Source organism: Sinohyriopsis cumingii, unplaced genomic scaffold (assembly GCF_028554795.1).
Source record: "Sinohyriopsis cumingii isolate HCF-2022 unplaced genomic scaffold, ASM2855479v2 utg000160l, whole genome shotgun sequence".
NCBI lineage: Eukaryota > Metazoa > Mollusca > Bivalvia > Unionida > Unionidae > Sinohyriopsis > Sinohyriopsis cumingii.
Genome location: NW_028315873.1, coordinates 6,685,333 through 6,703,575, shown reverse-complemented (window position 1 = coordinate 6,703,575; position 18,243 = coordinate 6,685,333). Strand labels below are relative to the sequence as shown.

The window sequence follows — 18,243 nt, the reverse complement described above, 5'->3', positions numbered from 1 at the left end:
GAAATAAAGTCATTAGTTGCAATTATTGTGTTATTCTTATTTTACATATATTTAGGCATTTATGCAGCCTTGAACCAGGATTACCTGTTCGAGTTTTGTTCATTGAGCAATGAAGCTACCCTGATTACTGTTCATGCTGGGTTCTTCTATTGTATGACAAGTGGTAGGTAACTTTCTGATTGGTTAGTTTGCTTCTTGTCTGTATAAACAACATGGTATGAACAGCATATTAGTGGTTGTCATTCCATTGGAAATTCTGAAGTGTGTTGGTCATGTGGTTGCAGTAGGAAAATCGGACATGATCTTTGCCCCAAATGATAAGTAAATAGTTTTATAATATGGTTAATGAAACAGTTTATTTTATATATACTCTGTATATTTCTTTAAAATGTATGTTGAGGTATATTTCTCTGAAATGCATGTTCCTTTCTGAGGCTAGCATTCTGTCCATATGCTTATCTGTCTGTCTGCTCTCTACTTTTACTCTACACACTGATTGTTGTGTTAAGGTTTATTTGGTCCACTGTCTCTCTAGATGGATAATTAATAAATATATGGGGTAGTAAGTCGTTCGTATTAAATGTATTGTAAACATAATCAATGTATACATGCAGAACAATAATGCACATTCGGTATGATTTATACTTGTAGTAAATGTATTTTTATTTTATTTGCACGGTGTAACAAAGCAAGAGAAATTGTTTATCTCCATTTACCAACCTCGTGCACAATAAAAACACAATTTCTTATTACAAATACTGGACTTGTATTGTCTGTTCTGTGAGTACAAGGTAAGTGCTGTAATATCTGGTGTCCACAGTGGGACCTATTGTGCTCAAGACGAGACTGTAAATTTGTATGATTGAAGGAGGACTGGACCAAGTTGATTAAACAAGAATAGACGGAGATGCAATTCCCTTCAGTATCAAACTGCCAGTGGATGAGTACATGTGGATACCCATCCATATAAATTTATAAAAACAACTTCATCATAGAAGCATACACATGACACTCCGGCTGTGTTTTTATCTGCTTCATTCATGGGATTAAAGAATTGTTTTGGTGAGCATTTTCATTGACACTGCGGATGATCTGAACCTCGTGACTGACAGTGTTATTCATCCTGGGCTTATATAGACTGATAGTTGTGTGTTTTGACTCATTAGGACACTGCATAATTTGGTTGTTCATTTAACCTGGACCAAATTCTTCTCTGATGAAGTAGGTAAGAATGGTAATCATCAGTGTAAGTTTAATTAATTTGTATTTATTACAGAAACATCTACGAATATTTGAACTTGCTATATATTTTTGATGCAATTTTATCTTAAATTCATAGGATCCTTTTACTATCTATGTTTAGTATTACTACACGATGCTCATCTCCATATGTGGTGACCATGAACTGGTCCTTCAATACTGATATACCCCAACACGCTGGGCTCCTTTCAATACTGATACACCCCAACACGCTGGGCTCCTTTCAATACTGATACACCCCAACACGCTGGGCTCCTTTCAATACTGATACACCCCAACACGCTGGGCTCCTTTCAATACTGATACACCCCAACACGCTGGGCTTCTTTCAATACTGATACACCCCAACACGCTGGGCTCCTTTCAATACTGATACACCCCAACACGCTGGGCTCCTTTCAATACTGATACACCCCAACACACTGGGCTTCTTTCAATACTGATACACCCCAACACGCTGGGCTCCTTTCAATACTGATACACCCCAACACGCTGGGCTCCTTTCAATACTGATACACCCCAACACGCTGGGCTCCTTTCAATACTGATACACCCCAACACGCTGGGCTCCTTTCAATACTGATACACCCCAACACTCTGGGCTCCTTTCAATACCGATACACCCCAATACGCTGGGCTCCTTTCAATGCTGATACACCCCAACACTCTGGGCTCCTTTCAATACTGATACATCCCAACACGCTGGGCTCCTTTCAATACTGATACACCCCAACACTCTGGGCTCCTTTCAATATTGATACATCCCAACACGCTGGGCTCCTTTCAATACTGATACACCCCAACACTCTGGGCTTCTTTCAATACTGATACACCCCAACACGCTGGGCTCCTTTCAATACTGATACACCCCAACACCCTGGGCTCCTTTCAATACTGATACATCCCAACACGCTGGGCTCCTTTCAATACTGATACATCCCAACACGCTGGGCTCCTTTCAATACTGATACACCCCAACACTCTGGGCTCCTTTCAATATTGATACATCCCAACACGCTGGGCTCCTTTCAATACTGATACACCCCAACACTCTGGGCTTCTTTCAATACTGATACACCCCAACACGCTGGGCTCCTTTCAATACTGATACACCCCAACACTCTGGGCTCCTTTCAATACTGATACATCCCAACACGCTGGGCTCCTTTCAATACTGATACATCCCAACACGCTGGGCTCCTTTCAATACTGATACACCCCAACACTCCGGGCTCCTTTCAATACTGATACATCCCAACACGCTGGGCTCCTTTCAATACTGATACACCCCAACACTCTGGGCTCCTTTCAATACTGATACACCCCAACACGCTGGGCTCCTTTCAATACTGATACATCCCAACACGCTGGGCTCCTTTCAATACTGATACACCCCAACACTCTGGGCTCCTTTCAATATTGATACATCCCAACACGCTGGGCTCCTTTCAATACTGATACACCCCAACACTCTGGGCTTCTTTCAATACTGATACACCCCAACACGCTGGGCTCCTTTCAATACTGATACACCCCAACACTCTGGGCTCCTTTCAATACTGATACATCCCAACACGCTGGGCTCCTTTCAATACTGATACACCCCAACACTCTGGGCTCCTTTCAATACTGATACACCCCAACACTCTGGGCTCCTTTCAATACTGATACACCCCAATACGCTGGGCTCCTTTCAATACTGATACACCCCAATACGCTGGGCTCCTTTCAATACTGAAATACCCCAACATGCTAGGCTTCTTTCAATACTGATACACCCCAACATGCTAGGCTTCTTTCAATACTGATACACCCCAACATGATATAGGCTCCTTTCAATACTGATATACCCCAACACGTTGGGCTCCTTTCAATATTGATACACCCCAACATGATAGGCTCCTTTCAATACTGATATACCCCAACATGCTAGGCTTCTTTCAATACTGATACACCCCAACACTCTGGGCTCCTTTCAATACTGACACATCCCAACACGCTGGGCTCCTTTCAATACTGATACACCCCAACACTCTGGGCTCTTTCAATACTGATACACCCCAACACGCTGGGCTCCTTTCAATACTGATATACCCCAACACTCTGGGCTCCTTTCAATACTGATACACCCCAACACGCTGGGCTCCTTTCAATACTGATACATCCCAACACGCTGGGCTCCTTTCAATACTGATACATCCCAACACGCTGGGCTCCTTTCAATACTGATACATCCCAACACGCTGGGCTCCTTTCAATACTGATACACCCCAACACGCTGGGCTCCTTTCAATACTGATACACCCCAACACTCTGGGCTCCTTTCAATACTGATACATCCCAACACTCTGGGCTCCTTTCAATACTGATACACCCCAATACGCTGGGCTCCTTTCAATACTGATACACCCCAATACGCTGGGCTTCTTTCAATACTGATACACCCCAACATGCTAGGCTTCTTTCAATACTGATACACCCCAACATGATATAGGCTCCTTTCAATACTGATATACCCCAACACGTTGGGCTCCTTTCAATATTGATACACCCCAACATGATAGGCTCCTTTCAATACTGATATACCCCAACATGCTAGGCTTCTTTCAATACTGATACACCCCAACATGATATAGGCTCCTTTCAATACTGATATACCCCAACACGCTGGGCTCCTTTCAATACTGATACACCCCAACACTCTGGGCTCTTTCAATACTGATACACCCCAACACGCTGGGCTCCTTTCAATACTGATATACCCCAACACTCTGGGCTCCTTTCAATACTGATACATCCCAACACGCTGGGCTCCTTTCAATACTGATACATCCCAACACGCTGGGCTCCTTTCAATACTGATACATCCCAACACGCTGGGCTCCTTTCAATACTGATACATCCCAACACGCTGGGCTCCTTTCAATACTGATACACCCCAACACGCTGGGCTCCTTTCAATACTGATACACCCCAACACTCTGGGCTCCTTTCAATACTGATACATCCCAACACGCTGGGCTCCTTTCAATACTGATACACCCCAACATGATAGGCTCCTTTCAATACTGATACACCCCAATACGCTGGGCTCCTTTCAATACTGATACACCCCAATACGCTGGGTTTTTTCAATACTGATACACCCCAACATGCTAGGCTTCTTTCAATACTGATACACCCCAACATGATATAGGCTCCTTTCAATACTGATATACCCCAACACGTTGGGCTCCTTTCAATATTGATACACCCCAACATGATAGGCTCCTTTCAATACTGATATACCCCAACATACTAGGCTCCTTCTGACATCTTTGATGCTGTGGATTATGCCGTCTATTCTAATAATTTGAATTGTTTTGAACCACGGTATAATCACGGCCATTGTGTTATCAGAGAACATGGAAGCATTCCATTTACCATATTCAATTTCATGCATTCCTTGAAAATGGTAATCCTCTCCGTACACCATCAGGTTGTGATTTGTCATCTCCTGGTACTATTAAGTTGAACTGAAACACCTTCATCGCTTTTCTATCTTTTAACGGGATTCCACTGCCACCATTTACTTTTCCCAATATGTGCTGTAAAGGTTTAATCAAACAACATGGTTGAAGATCGGAATTAGTGCGGTTCAGTTATTGTACCCATTTCATTCTGGAAGTTTATTATATCCTTGAAGCTTGTATGAATTTTCAAAATAAGCCTGATGTTATTTATGCCTTCTTGGTACTCGGCTATTGTGCTAAGGTACCAGTGTTGATTCTGGTCCATGTTGTAAAGCATGATTATCTTCTGGACCGCAGTCCCATGGGTCATCACAAGATAAAGGTTGGCCTGGTCACAGTTGATGGCATTGAACAATGTGTCCCCTAGCATATTGACTCTGAAGGTTTAATTCTTCTGCTCTATGAATTCATTTAGAGATGCAGTCATATCGTTCACAAGTTTTCGTAAATTAGTATTGATCTGGGCCTCTATATCTCTCACCTGTTGTAATATAACAATCTTGTCCTTTCCAATGCTGTCAGTAGTCGCCTGGACCTTGTATAGTATTGTTTATACATGTTGCGTAAGTTTGTTAAGGTTGCCTGCCACTTCCTTCGACTTCTTTTCCAAATGAATGGTCTTAAGCAGGTTATGTTTCACATTTTCTGTGTTCGAGTAACACACAAGTATTACAGCATCGTTTACTGTGATCAATACAGACGAGCTTTATTTCTTTGGTGCGATGGTGTGGACAGCAATTAATGACTGATAATTGGCGCATTAGAACTTGAGAATCAAGTCATCTCATATCCATCAATTGTTGCATGAAAACTTACCGAAGAAATTTCGTTGTGGTATTCTTTGCATATTTTGCCCAGAGATTTGTCACAATCCTTGCACAATAATGCTGACGTAGTTTCCCTATCCCACTTTAAGCACGGATCGCAGAACTTTTCATTATTTCCAAATATTATATCCAGCCAGGACGAAATGATACTGTTCAGAGGAAACATTTCCGTCTTTTGGTCTACACTTTTAGAAGAATCAGTGGGATAGTGTCAGTTCGACATACAGGACATAGAAAGAATAGCTTGTGTTCCCTTGTGAGTCACCGTGTCGATGATATATGAACGGAGACATGCAGCACAATACGTATTCCCGCATGGCAAAACGTTTGATGTTTACATCTTCAAGCATATAGGACATTGTCAAGTTTTAGAGAACCGCTTGTGTCCCTGTGATTCAGTCGCCATCTTAGACTGGATACCGTAGAAACTTTGTATTCTCTAATGTAAACACGTCATCTCATTCTAAGTTTCAAATCCCTGAAACAATATAAACTGAACCTATAAATACTTAGTACAGAGGCATACACAAAATGAAATGTTTCGTCTAGTACTGAGCTGCTAACAACAATAATATTTAGCACAGCTTGTTATGTTTCATTATAAGCAACAATATGATCCTTTTTTTCTAAAACAGCTTAAATTCTTCATGATAATTCAAAATTTTGCGTTGGGACAACGGAAAATGCCCGAACAGTTCACACGTTGCGATAGTTTGGTGGGATATACCGTTCCGTATGTTTCCTATCATCTTACAGTGAAACAGTACATATTCTTTTGATAAAATTGTTCTGTATGATGGGACGATATCATATTATTGCCATACGTGTATAAAACATGCATTATTTTAATCGGTCGTGTCGCGATATATCAACATGTGCTTATTTTTGCACTATATAACTGTTTCGATTCTTTTTTGTTAATTATATCGCGATATTCAGTACTTTTTTAGATTTAAATGTGTAATTGGTTTTCCACTTGACATCTTAGACATATCCTCTATATGTAATAAGGAAATGTGTTAGTTTAGAAAGACATGAAGATGTGTTAATGTAAAATAGTAATGACAATAGCGTTTGTCTTCGCTCTTGATGAAAGAGGAAGGAAAATATGTTAAACGTAGCAGTAGCTACATCAGAGAGTAGATTTGGTGCTAGTAGCAATGATAATTCTATTAACAGTTGTCATTTGTATCAGTGATATTTGTATCAGTGTCATTTGTATCAGTGTCATTGGTATCAGTGTCATTGGTATCAGTGTCATTTGTATCAGCGTCGTTTGTATCAGTGTCATATGTGTCAGTGTCATTTGTATCAGTGTCATATGTATCAATGTCATATGTATCAGTGTCATATGTATTAATGTTATATGTATCAGTGTCGTTTGTATCAGTGTCGTTTGTGTCAGTGTCGTTTGTATCAGTGTCATATGTATCAATGTCATATGTATCAGTGTCATTTGTATCCGTGTCGTTTGTATTAGTGTTGTTTGTATCAGTGTAATATGTATCAGTGTCATATGTATCAATGTCATTTGTATCAGTGTCATATGTATCAATGTCATATGTATCAGTGTCATTTCTATCAGTGTCATATGTATCAGTGTCATATGTATCAATGTCATATGTATCAATGTCATATGTATCAGTGTCATATCTATCAGCGTCGTTTGTATCAGCGTCGTTTGTATCAGTGTCATATGTGTCAGTGTCATTTGTATCAGTGTCATATGTATCAGTGTTATATGTATCAGTGTCATTTGTATCAGTGTCGTATGTATCAGTGGCGTTTGTATCAGTGTCGTTTGTATAAGTGTCGTTTGTATCAGTGTCATATGTATCAGTGTCATTTGTATAAGTGTCATATGTATCAGTGTCATTTGTATCAGTGTCATATGTATCAATGTCATATGTATCAGTGTCATATGTATCAGTGTCATATGTATCAATGTCATATGTATCAATGTCATATGTATCAATGTCATATGTATCAGTGTCATATGTATCAGTGTCATTTAAATCAGTATCGTTTGAATCGGTGTCGTTTGTATCAGTGTCGTTTGTATCAGCGTCATATGTATCAGTGTCATTTGTATCAGTGTCATATGCATCAATGTCATATGCATCAATCTCATATGTATCAGTGTCATTTGTGTCAGTGTCATATGTATCAGTGTCATTTGTATCAGTGTCATTTGTATCAGTGTCATATGTATCAGTGTCGTTTGTATCAGTGTCATATGTATCAATGTCATATGTATCAGTGTCATATGTATCAGTGTCATATGTATCAGTGTCATATGAATCAGTGTCATCTGTATCAGTGTCATTTGTATCAGTGTCATATGTATCAGTGTCATTTGTATCAGTGTCATATGTATCAGTGTCATTTGTATGAGTGTCATTTGTATCAGTGTCATATGCATCGATGTCATATGTATCAATGTCATATGTATCAATGTCATATGTATCAGTGTCATTTGAATCAGTGTCGTTTGAATCAGCGTCGTTTGTATCAGCGTCGTTTGTATCAGTGTCATTTGTATCAGTGTCATATGTTTCAGTGTCATTTGTATCAGTGTCATATGTATTAGTGTCATATGTATCAGTGTCATTTGTATCAGTGTCATTTGTATCAGTGTCATATGTATTAGTGTCATATGTATCAGTGTCATTTGAATCGGTGTCATATGTATCAATGTCATTTGTATCAGTGTCATATGTATCAGTGTCATATGTATCAGTGTCATAAGTATCAATGTCATTTGTATCAGTGTCATATGTATCAGTGTCATATGTATCAATGTCATTTGTATCAGTGTCATATGCATCAGTGTCATATGTATCAGTGTCATATGTATCAATGTCATATGTGTCAATGTCATATGTATCAGTGTCATTTGAATCAGTGTCGTTTGAATCAGCGTCGTTTGTATCAGCGTCGTTTGTATCAGTGTCATTTGTATCAGTGTCATATGTATCAGTGTCATTTGTATCAGTGTCATATGTATTAGTGTCATATGTATCAGTGTCATTTGTATCAGTGTCATTTGTATCAGTGTCATTTGTATCAGTGTCATATGTATTAGTGTCATATGTATCAGTGTCATTTGAATCGGTGTCATATGTATCAGTGTCATTTGTATCAGTGTCATATGTATCAGTGTCATATGTATCAGTGTCATTTGTATCAGTGTCATATGTATCAATGTCATAAGTATCAATGTCATTTGTATCAGTGTCATATGTATCAGTGTCATATGTATCAATGTCATTTGTATCAGTGTCATATGCATCAGTGTCATATGTATCAGTGTCATATGTATCAATGTCATATGTGTCAGTGTCATATGTATCATTGTCATTTGTATCAGTAATGTTGGTAAAAATGTTGTCAGGCATAATATTATGCCTAACGTTTATCCATGATAGATTATAACGATCATTTGGGAACAACATACTGTATAGGTATATTTATTTTTTGTACATGATTGTAGGTTATAATTTAAGATAACGATCATTTGTGAGGAACATGTTTACTCGAATTTTAGTTCAGGAAGTTGATTTTTCTCTTGCTCTACCTAATATTTGTCAGGTTATTTGCTAAACCTTATGTAAACAGACCTAACCTTGTTTACGAATTTCAAAGAAATTTCCACTATAAATGACCTTAGTTCAGGGCATTTTGTTGTCTTAAGTCATGTGACAGTATGTATATACATTTGACATAAGCAAGATCGTTTAATTCCTGTCTTAACATATGTATGTTGATATGGCTAAATAACGCTAATGCAGTTAATATACAGCATATATAATTCACGTCTTCTGCCTTTTAACATTATCCTAACATTACACATCTAGTCTATGTAATCTTTATTTATTGTACACGTAAAGGGAACCGCCCATCAATAATACAAAACATGCACTACTCAGTGTGTGTGAGACAGACAGACAGACAGACAGACAGAGATTAAGAGGACATTATGTTCGCTGTATTCTCTTCATATTTCAGAACATGATCTAATAATTTACACAAATTGTATCAAAATAACGGTGTCGACAGTCATCAAAACATACAAGTTTTAATGTGAAATATGTATGACAAGACACAATTAATTAGTGTTAAATTTATGCATGAAATTGCGCAATTAAACGATTATTTAAGTAGCTTTATCACGGTTATTTAATGTTCTTGTAATAATTTTAAGGTATATTGAAATCCAGAAGGTTTCCATCAGTTTAATTAACAAATATAACAAGAATTATTAAAAAGTGCCATTAGAATATGTATAATGCTTAGAGAAAAAGAAGTAATAAAATTCACTGATTCGTTGGTGAATTTTGTAAACTGGATATTATGCCTTTTCTTTGCACATCTTTTTTTTTCTTCCAGCCATTAAGATCTTAAAGGCGGAATATCTTAAAATAAAGCTTTACTGATCGCCATTAACATGGGACATAACTGTGTCAATCTGGGGAATTTAAACTCATGGGTTACTTCCCATGCATTACAATAAATGTGTGACATCCATCCATAATGTTAAAATCAATGTATTACTCGAGCTTCGAAAATATAGATTAGGGGTCGTCCATTAATTATGTCAACAAAATAGGGGGGAGGGGGTTTGAAGAAGTTTGACAATTGTTGACATGGGGGAGGGGGAGTTCAAGATAAATTGACGTCAACAATGTTATTTTTTACAATAAATTTAATAAATCAAAAAATAGGAAATTAGTCGGTGCGTTGGTATGGCACACACTCGCTTGCCCGTCAACAGCCCACCAGTTTAATCCTAAACCGGTTGAGCTCTTGCCAAGGAAGTCATAGTCTTGCATCATCATATTTTGTTTTTTATTCAGTGTAGATTGTAGACTATAGACAGATTTTTAAGGGAAGCTGTTACTAAATTCAAAGACTGCACTGAGCCATAGACATCTAAATAGTATAGCTATCCATGGACTTCTATTAAATAGCATCTATGGTATACGTATAGATGCTATATATATATATATATATATATATATATATATATATATATATATATATATATATATATATATATATATATATATATTGAAGTCCATGAGCTATCCCTCCAAGGATGGATAACTGAGCCTAGGAAACTTGAGAGCTTGACTATTATACAGTCGTCTTTAACATAATACATACAATCAATTATGTAGCCTACACAAGCATACAACTTCTTCAACCAGATGCAGTAACCTTAATGCCTTACAAATATTGTACACTTTGATAACAGACTCTTGTTCATTTCAGGCAAATGCCCCTCCCCCATCCCCATTTGCATGTGCTGTAAAATTGTTATAGTCAATTTAAAATCTGTTAAACAAGTTTAAAAAATGTATTAAAATTTATTTGTAGACCTTTTAATTTCCATTATTCTATTTTTAGCATAAAAGCCAGCCGTATAAAATATTGTTAGTTTGTAAGGGGGGGGGGAGGGTAAATTTTTATTAGGGGGGTCACTGAAAGTTTGACAGTTGTTGACAAGGGGGGGGGGGTAAAAAATTGCCTAAAAATTGTTGACATAATTAATGGACGTCCCCTTAGACATATTATATCATAGTTTTCCTCGACTAATAAACTATTGTTTTTGTATATTCTAGTTAAACGTGTAGAATAAAACTGTAATGGATTTCAATTTTCTTTCGATGTCGCCCATATTTGTTTGATCTTTTTGATAAAGATTTTACAAAGGTTATGTTGTTGTTGTTGTAGGGTTTAACGCCTTTTTTCATCACAAGCTAGGCTATACGTGGTAGCCAGTATAAATGGTGGAGAAAAAACCCGGGAAAAGCCCCAGAAAAAACCACCGAACCACGAGAAGCAACTGGAAAGGTTTCTCACATAACCACACTGGCCGAACCCGAGACTCGAACCCATGCAGAGGTGAGATGGAAGTGATCCGTAACGGGCCCCACAAAGGTTATGAATGAAGTGTCACTCATATGACGCTGACATAAATTTAAAAATTCCTCATGCATTGGTATATCTTTTATATATAGTTATAAATATTAGTTATTATTTTATATATTAGTTTTCAGTCATAAACATCTTGAAAACAACGCAAAATAACAACATATATAGTACAATACTTTAATAGATAAATAATAATAATAATAATAAATAAAATGATAAAATAAAAATTATAATAATATCAATAATAATAACAATAAATAAAATAATAATCATAACAATAATAATACTAATAATAATAAATAAAATAACAATAATAATAATAATAATAACAATGGCAATAACAAAATTTGTAGTATTAGTAGTAATAGCATTTGTCATATAAGTATTTAAATGAAATTCGCGACTTCTAATTCACTGAAATGGAAATAATTTTCTTTTGAATATTTGAGTAAATTTCTTCATCTACATGTACACTTACTGGATTTTGATGCCTTCTCTATAGAATGCACACACACACACACGAGTCTTCATAAGGGTGAATGTTGACAGGGCTGTTAAAATGTACAGATATCACTACAAAAGAGTTTGTCAGCATCAATGGGCCAGGCAGTTTGGCTCAAGTTGGCAAAAATGTAAACGTTCACTGTATGGAATACTCGTCAAAATCAACCTTAATTTTATACGGCAAGTTTTATATTTTATCCAGTATAATTTCTCTCTTATTATTATGCAATACATACTGGTAGGTACAAGAGTTTTACGATGTCCAGCAAAACACCACTATTTCGACTGGACCGTTTAATATTTGAGATCCGGATGAGTAGAAGAACAATGCCAAATGCTTTGGGACATATTTTCTCCATCATTCCTGAAAAAGTCATTTTAGTTTGAAAAGCATAAAGTTGTCTTTCCTTTGTTCAATACTTCCTTCATTCGTTAATCATGTATATCGAAATGTTGTATCAGAATTACAAACGCCGCTCAGTCAACTGTTGCTAAGTAAAGGCAATTGTGTCAGGTTTGCAGAAAACATCGAAGTCAAATTGATCACTTTTTGTTTATATTCACATAAGGAAAATCTTTTCAAATTGTTTTCATACATATATGGAGACTGGAACCCACGCGGAAAGAGATGAAATGTCAGCGATCTGTAAAAAGAAGCTCCTTGTACAACTACGCCACCTGGGGCCCTTTTTCAAACTGGAATGGTTTCCTGCTGACAGAATCCTCTGTGCAGAGCTGGTTCAAAGAGTTCGCGTGGTTTTTAAGCAGTTGCACATACCAACTATTAAGAGACAAAAGACACGGGACCATCCTATAAATTCACAAGACCAGAAAGTGTACAAAGCAAAAATAAAAAGACACATATATTATCACATTTCAGCACTTGATCAACAACATAAATTCGTGTCTGGTGTCACATAGGTTTAATCGGAGGTCAGCCGGAGTAGCTGACAAGCCATATACATGGCTTTCGATGAGTGTTTACAAGTGTGTCGATTTTACTCTGGACATTCACCAAAGATGTGGCGTTGGATTTATTTATTTAAATTATTCATCGGAATTACAGAGTTTAGGACAAATCAATAATTGTGAATTATTGCGAATTCATTTAAAGACATCTTGATTAAATCATTGTGATACACCAAGACTGTTAGCACATCGCCACATTCAATGCTACTGGCACGTCAGCACACTCAAAATTAGAATTCGTTCGGAAAACCATTCGAATACATTCGGAATACTCGATACATTTGGACTTGTAATACAACCTTTAGGACTTTTCTGTATTTAATTCATAATGCTGTAAGTTCCTTTTAAATTTTCTCTTCTATTCTAGGTAAAAAATAACATTATTTTTTGAAGTTTACTACACTTGATGGTTTGAGCATTTTCTGATACATTTTTAAGACAATGAGTCATACAATTATAGACATGATCGAATACACATAGTCTGAATGAGTACATATAGACTTGATCATTAATTTTCATCACCGATGACATATGGCCGTGAGGAAGTACACAACACTATTATCGAGTACATGTAGTAGTGATGAATTACACATGACTATTGTCGAGTACGTCTAGCCACGAAGACGTAAACAAATACATATGGCCATGATCCACAGAGTTTTATGATCGAATATATATGGCCAGGATCGATTTATTTCCATGATAGAGTACGTATGGCCAGGATCGATTTATTTCCATGATAGAGTACGTATGGCCAGGATCGATTTATTTCCATGATAGAGTACGCATGGCCAGGATCGATTTAGTTCCATGATAGAGTACTATGGCCAGGATCGATTTATTTCCATGATAGAGTACGCATGGCCAGGATCGATTTAGTTCCATGATAGAGTACGCATGGCCAGGATCGATTTATTTCCATGATAGAGTACGTATGGCCAGGATCGATTTATTTCCATGATAGAGTACGTATGGCCAGGATCGATTTATTTCCATGATAGAGTACGTATGGCCAGGATCGATTTATTTCCATGATAGAGTACGCATGGCCAGGATCGATTTATTTCCATGATAGAGTACGTATGGCCAGGATGGATTTATTTCCATGATAGAGTACGCATGGCCAGGATCGATTTATTTCCATGATAGAGTACGTATGGCCATTACCAAATACATATAGCCACAATGGAGAAGATATTACGAGTACTTAAACCCAATTTATATTGATTTACATACTCGAGTAACTATAGCCATGACTGAGTATTTATCTCGAGTAGATAGCCATTATGGAGTACATATATTGAGTACCTATGGCCATGAAGTACATGTCTCGAGTAGATATATATATGATCCATTGACTTTCACCCCTACAATATTGGACAAGAATGTTCAAAAGACGTAACAACATCACTGATTCAGGAAAATTAAGATAAAGATGAGAAGTAAGATATCGTCAGAAAACAGTTTTTCTTCCTTTATGTTGTAGCATTAAAGTGTCGCGTTGTATGTTCAGTGGTAAATCACCGTCTGGATAATTTTACGAAAGGATCACTCTGTATGATCAATGTTAGGGTACAACATGTTTAGGGGTAATGTCACAAAATGGTTGATGTGTATGGTCATTGCTAGGTTACAACATTTTTAGGGGTAATGTCACAAAATGGTTGATGTGTATGGTCATTGCTAGGGTACAACATTTTTAGGGGTAATGTCACAAAATGGTTGATGTGTATGGTCGTTGCTAGGGTACAACATTTTTAGGGGTAATGTCACAAAATGGTTGATGTGTATGGTCATTGCTAGGGTACAACATTTTTAGGGGTAATGTCACAAAATGGTTGATGTGTATGGTCATTGCTAGGGTACAACATTTTTAGGGGTAATGTCACAAAATGGTTGATGTGTATGGTCATTGCTAGGGTACAACATTTTTAGGGGTAATGTCACAAAATGGTTGATGTGTATGGTCATTGCTAGGGTACAACATTTTTAGGGGTAATGTCACAAAATGGTTGATGTGTATGGTCATTGCTAGGGTACAACATTTTTAGGGGTAATGTCACAAAATGGTTGATGTGTATGGTCGTTGCTAGTGTACAACATTTTTAGGGGTAATGTCACAAAATGGTTGATGTGTATGGTCGTTCCTAGGTTACAACATTTTCTTGATAATGTTATAGTGGGACCGATGATAATGTTCATTGATAGGATAGAACATTTTCTGGACATTGTTACAAAAGGGTTGTGCTCTGTGGTCAAAGGAAGGGTACAGCATTAACTCCTCCGAAGTAATTTCTCCCTCCCAAGATTCCGTCTCCAATATCACCAACACCAACAACTCCAGCCCCTCCAATTACTCTGTCTCGTCCTTCGATGAAATCTCTATCTCGTATCAATCCACCTTCAGTATCAATGTCTCCTGCCGTTCCGAATCCTGGATACACCCTATCTACAGGTCCAATTAGATCTCTTCCCCAAATATGACCGCCTCCAAGTGCTAATCCTATGGAAAGCCGCAGGTACCCGGCGGTGATCACAATTTTTCCCTATATTATTATATAGGCAACAATTAGCGGCTCCGACAACAATTAGCGGCTCCTAAAATGACGGTGATTACAATCTTTCCCTATATTTTTATATGAACTACAATTAGCGGCTCCTACAACAATTACCGGCTCCTTCTACAATTCGCGGCTCCTAAAACACTTTTAATCTACGGCTCCGTTAATAAAAATCGCCAATTTACGGCTCCAGAAACACGTGAAGCTCAGTCTACAAACTACAATCACCGGCTCCTTCGACAGTAACGCCGCTGTAATTTTGATCTCCGTCTTTAGTACCGAACGAGATTCGAACGAGATTTCAACTCAAAAACGAGATCTACTTAGCTATTATTTCCAGCTCCTACGATAGTAACGCCGCTGATAATCTTGAGCTCCAATTTAACTAACGAACCGAACGAGATTTAAACTCGTAAACGAGATTTTAATCACGTGCTGTCATATTCGGAATACTATCATCTTATCCGCATCAGTGTCCTTTACCGTTATCGAGCGAAGTGTAGTTTTCAGAATTTGTAACAAGGTATTTTCCATTAGTAAAGAATATTAACTTGCTTTTTTATACTGCAGATATTTTGCTTAGACTAAAAAGTTCTCATATATCTTTACAACACTGGACAGATCTCTAAATTAAGTATCTCATGGGTGGGTGGGGGTGGAAGAACGTTATTGCGGTATTTTTTAAACTGAGGACACTTTGGCAGGATAATGAGCAAAAGTATCATGAAAGCTTGCTAAAAAAAGATCTATAACTATCATTGGACATTTTATCAAAATATAAAATACAGTATTTCTGTTAAAATTTATTGTTTGAAAGCAGGTGTTAAGAACTATCACAGTCATAAGCAGATCATCAGATAACCTACCTGGGAATGTGATTGTGTCATTTGAACAAACTTTACATGAATTCGCACACTTAAGTGGTGTGTGATGACTCCAACAAATTTGTTTAATGGCTCACATATGAACATGCACCTTGCACAGTATAAATTTTTTTAGCCATTCAGCCTTTAACTTTATGTTTAAGTGCTCGGAACAACTTAACTGGTAGAGGTATTACAGTGCAAGTAACTATCAGCATGTGGTTGAAAGTGGCAACAGAGTTACAAAGGAAACAAAAAGTTTCAATAAATATAATTTCATGTGAAGTGGATGGTTAAAATGTTGGCTTTAATTTATTTACTAAGATTGCAGTTATTGTAAAGAATATCCGAAATTGGCATAGGTTAGAAATTAAACCAGTGTATTTTTAGTTAGAAGATGCACTTTGTGCATGAGAGGGCAGATCTGATGAAATATGTTAGGAAAGACCTAAAGATTTTTTTCAATCGTATGGAATTAACAGCAAAAATGAGGGCATGCAGGAAGTCCATCTCCAGTAGCAAAACATATACACATTAAGCAGCGAAATGTGTAGCATCAACCAGTATTTGTGAAAAATGTAAATCCTTTTAGGAAATAAAGTTGTATATTATTTTCTTCTTTATATCTATGGAATAAAATGCATACATTTTATCAAATCTTTGGAAGAGATTACATTATTGGGACTTGTAAAAAGTAAGGTGAGACAAGTGAATTTTATGAAACTATTTGTCTTGGACGAGTATGTGAAAACAATATTTGATCAGCCCTGATACCCCATTTATTTTCGTAGTTAACAGTGTTTTTGCAAATTTGGTAACAAAAAATAAGGGTGGACTTTTCAGTTCTTAAATTTAGTTCTTCATAAATTTCAAAATCATTGCAGTTAAATTATTACTCCATCTTCCAACTTAAGCTAGGTAATTTCCAGTTCATTTGGTTTCTTTCTTGAGAAAATTACATGGTGTCTGGTCTTCGGGATATTTGAACGCCACACTTAAGCAAAAATCTCCTTTAGTTCAGTGTTGACAATTAGTAATAATAATCTTAATAAGACTTAAAATGGCATACAGTGTAGTTTAACAGTAACTGATGAAACCGGTGTTTCGATACTTCTGTGGCTTCCCATTGGATGCGCGAGGTTATGTGAATAATATTCACTTTGGGTAATTCGACGCAAAATCAATAGTGTATGCTGTCACGTGGGGTCTGTTGCAAAGTACTGTCACAACAAATGTTATATACAAGGAGAAAATTAAGCACTGTTTCATTCCGAAGTTTGGAGTTATTCACATTATTGTGTTCATTCACATTATTGCATTCCAGTTTTAAGTCTATAGACGTATTTTGTGTTGTGCAAGTTTAGATATTTTTAGACAGGAAAACATTTGTTTGGACTGTTCAGTGTAAATAGAAAGCGCTCATTATTTGGACTTAAATATTAGTCTGGAACTGTTATTGAAGGAATTCAGGACAACGCCATCTTGACAACTACAAAGTTCTTGGAGGACCAGTACATTTCCGGTATTGAAATTTATGAGGAACATTTCTGTCATTTAGGACTTTCACAGACCAGTATAAGGACTAGCTTGGATTCACTTCATAATAGTATCGTCCTGGGCTTCGCCAATGTCGCAAATTGCGATTTTTTTTCCTTATTGGCGACAAAAATATCCCATCTGGCGATTTTTTTGGCGACAGACTTTTTGGTTATTTAATTTGTACATACAATCATAGATTTGGACTGGATAAATTAAAAGGGAGAACGAAAGGAAGCCACAAACTTGACTAAGCAATGCATTGGAATCAATC

At 37.0% G+C, this 18,243-nt stretch overlaps 1 protein-coding gene across 1 annotated transcript; it reads left to right on the top strand.

Annotated features, from left to right (window-relative positions):
• The first annotated feature begins 217 nt into the window (after positions 1 to 217).
• LOC149774704 (uncharacterized) lies at positions 218 to 7,614 on the top strand. The gene is made up of 2 exons (XM_089944977.1): positions 218 to 321; positions 7,050 to 7,614. Exons 1-2 carry the CDS (start codon positions 218 to 220, stop codon positions 7,612 to 7,614), a joined length of 669 nt encoding a protein of 222 aa, XP_089801103.1.
• Positions 7,615 to 18,243: the final 10,629 nt, after the last annotated feature.

What these genes read in the sequence shown, in the direction of transcription:
- LOC149774704 (XM_089944977.1), top strand. Translation starts at nt 218, where the DNA reads ATGAACAGCATATTAGTGGTTGTCATTCCATTGGAAATTCTGAAGTGT. An exon ending in ATCTTTGCCCCAAATGATAA is followed by an intron (nt 322 to 7,049) that starts GTAAATAGTTTT and finishes CATATGTATCAG; the next exon opens with TGTCATTTGTATCCGTGTCG.